Source organism: Etheostoma cragini, chromosome 11 (assembly GCF_013103735.1).
Source record: "Etheostoma cragini isolate CJK2018 chromosome 11, CSU_Ecrag_1.0, whole genome shotgun sequence".
Taxonomy (NCBI): Eukaryota; Metazoa; Chordata; class Actinopteri; order Perciformes; family Percidae; genus Etheostoma; species Etheostoma cragini.
The window spans coordinates 891531-894343 of record NC_048417.1 but is presented as its reverse complement, the minus strand read 5'-3'; the positions used below and the strand labels follow the sequence as shown (position 1 = coordinate 894343).

Here is a 2813-nt window from a genome sequence, read left to right as displayed (position 1 = left end):
CTGTGCACCAGGTCCCCCCGCCCCTCTTTTTTCTCTGCACTACCTATACGTTGTAGTTTTAGATTTTATATTCCTATATTTCATAGCTTTATATTTCATGTTGACACTGTAAAGGTTTTGCTTCAATCTCATTGCACAGGTACTGCACTGTGTATAATGACAATAAGGGCTTTCTATTCTCTATACTATGTCATTATAATCTTCCATTGAGTCCCCGAAAAAAGGGAGTGTAATTATTGTCAGTATAATTACATCCATAAGTAACACAAAAACAAATGTGTGAATATCTACTTCATGGATTATATAGCCTTTCTATAAAAAACGTCTAAAGGAAACAACCTAATTTTTGTCAGTTTTGGGATCCTTGAAGTAAAAAACAAAAAAGGAACCAATTTAAAAAGATTGATAAGCACAATGTTTATTGACAGTTCAGTCCGCGTGAAAAAGCATCACATAGTGTATTTAACATATATTGAACACGTGCTTTCACATTTATTTTTGATTAACATAATATTGTATTAAAATTGTAGAAACCAACGTGAGATTCAAACATATAATTCAACCTTGTTAAATGAGTTGAAGCATAAAACTTGTGCAATGGGAATATCACTGTTGTAGTTAAGGTTGAGGACATCTTTTCATTGAGTCCTTGAAAATGTGATGAAGAAAATCAATGGACAGATACATTAAACATTTACAGAAGCACATGTTTTGACTTACAGCTTCATTGTTAACAATAGTGCAATGCTGTTAAACTTTCACAGAAGGATTCTTCTTCAAATATAAAACAATCACTCCTTTGATTTGAGGCAGACTCAGGCCGTAAACTAGAGGGTTATTAATGGGGGGGATCATCAAATAATCTAAAGATAAAACAACTGTGATGATAGGATTCATTTTATCAGCCTCAAATCGAGTCAATGACAGCTCACAGAAGACGGAGAGAGAATAGGTGATGAATGTGATGATGTGAGGCAGGCAGGTCTGGAACGCCTTTCCTCTGAATTCAGACGAGCTTCTCCTGCAAACAAGCAGAATACGGAGATAGGTGTACAGGACAAAGAAGAGAGGGGTGAAGACGGTTGTGACCAAAACAAACTGACCTGCTATGTTGTTCAGAGTTGTGTCCACTCAGCAGAGCTGAACCACAGGCCAGTTTGAACAGAACTGACTATTCAGTTTATTGCCACACAGCGGTAAACGGACAGTAAGATAGAGCATGAAACCCACACCAAACACAGGATAGAGCACGGCAAACATCACAAGATGTGTTACCATCTTAAATGTCATTTTACTGTGATAGTGTAAAGGCTGGCAAATAGCAAGAAATCTATCATAGGCCATGATGCTGAGGAGAGTCAGCTCACATGATAAATAGGTGAAAACAACATATATCTGAATGAAACATAATGGACGTGAGATTAAATGAGTGTCAGACAGAAGGTCCATCAGAAACCTGGGGAAGAAGCCGGCTGAGCCATACAGATTGAGGCAGCAGCTGAACCTTTATACGGTTTTGCTGTCACACTGAGACCAGCAACCTGTCCACACAGGGTCCACAGGGAGGGACGGTGTGTCCCACACTGATTATGCATTTTTGTGTTATGTTGCATCAGTATACCCAAGCCCAGACTTCCAAGGCCAGAGACATACTTTCATACAGATCACTATAAGGACAACAAGTATAATATAAAAAATATTAAAGAGGGGGTACGGCTATCTTAGAAATAATTTCTACTCGGCATAAATCAACCCCTGATGAACCTATGTATAAAAACTACGATGCTAGGTGGACAGACATTTAAGTACTTCTTTTGTCAGAACCACCAATACAGGCAATACTGGGAAATAAAGACTTAGAAAGAAGTCGACCCAAGATTGAAAGCCCTGGGATAAAATCACAATTAAAAAATCTGGTCGGAGGCTAAACATGAAAATAAATTGCACGGTAATCTGAAGATAATAAGGTGGTGTGCCTATGACCCTGATTTCAAGCCAAATCAAACATATGTGGGATTCCAGAACTGTTCCACCCCACTGTCCGACTCGTCAACCTCAACGATTAACTGCTGAAATTTGGATGCACTAGAATGGGGGCTGACGTGAACAGGGTCTTTAAACCGTCAAAGGCAATCTGGGCCTCTAACAGCCAGGAGAAAGGGAATTTGGTGGAGATTAGTCTGGTTAGATGGGCTGCGAACTTACTGTATTCCCTAACAAACCTGCGGTAGAAACTTGCGAATCACAAAAATTATTGTACTCTTTGCGGGAACCCGGAACAGGCCATTCTACCATCGCATGGATCTTGGCTGGGTCTGCCTGCATCTGCCCTCGCCCAATGACGTAGCCCCAAAAAAACTCACGGAACTGGAGTGAATTCACACTTCTTGGCCTTGACATAAAGCCTGTTCTCCAGCAGCCGCTGAAGAACCTGGCGGACGTGGGAAACATGTTCCACGGAATCTCTGGAAAAAAATCTAAATATTGTGCTGGTATACAAAAACAAAACGGTTCCGTAAGTCACAAAGTACATCGTTCACCAGGTTTTGGAATACTTTAGGTAAATTAGTCAAACCAAATGGTGTTATCTGGTAATCAAAGTGGCCAAGTAATAATAATAATAATAATAATACATTTTATTTAAAGACGCCTTTCTTGGCACTCAAGGACGCCGCACAGGGAATTCATAAATTAAGAACAGCAAAACAAATACTATACAACAGCAAAACAAAACCAATACTATACAACAGCAAAACAAATACTATACAACAGCAAAACAAAACCAATACTATACAACAGCAAAACAAATACTA

At 39.2% G+C, this 2813-nt stretch overlaps 1 protein-coding gene across 1 annotated transcript in view; it reads right to left on the bottom strand.

Annotated features, from left to right (window-relative positions):
• Window positions 1–750: 750 nt before the first annotated feature.
• The window catches only part of LOC117953159 (olfactory receptor 10A7-like), a 6152-nt gene continuing 4089 nt past the window's right edge, over window positions 751–2813 (bottom strand). Inside the window, 2 exon segments of the mRNA XM_034885969.1 lie at window positions 751–1498; window positions 2364–2431. Coding sequence (XP_034741860.1) covers window positions 751–1498; window positions 2364–2431 — 816 coding nt within the window.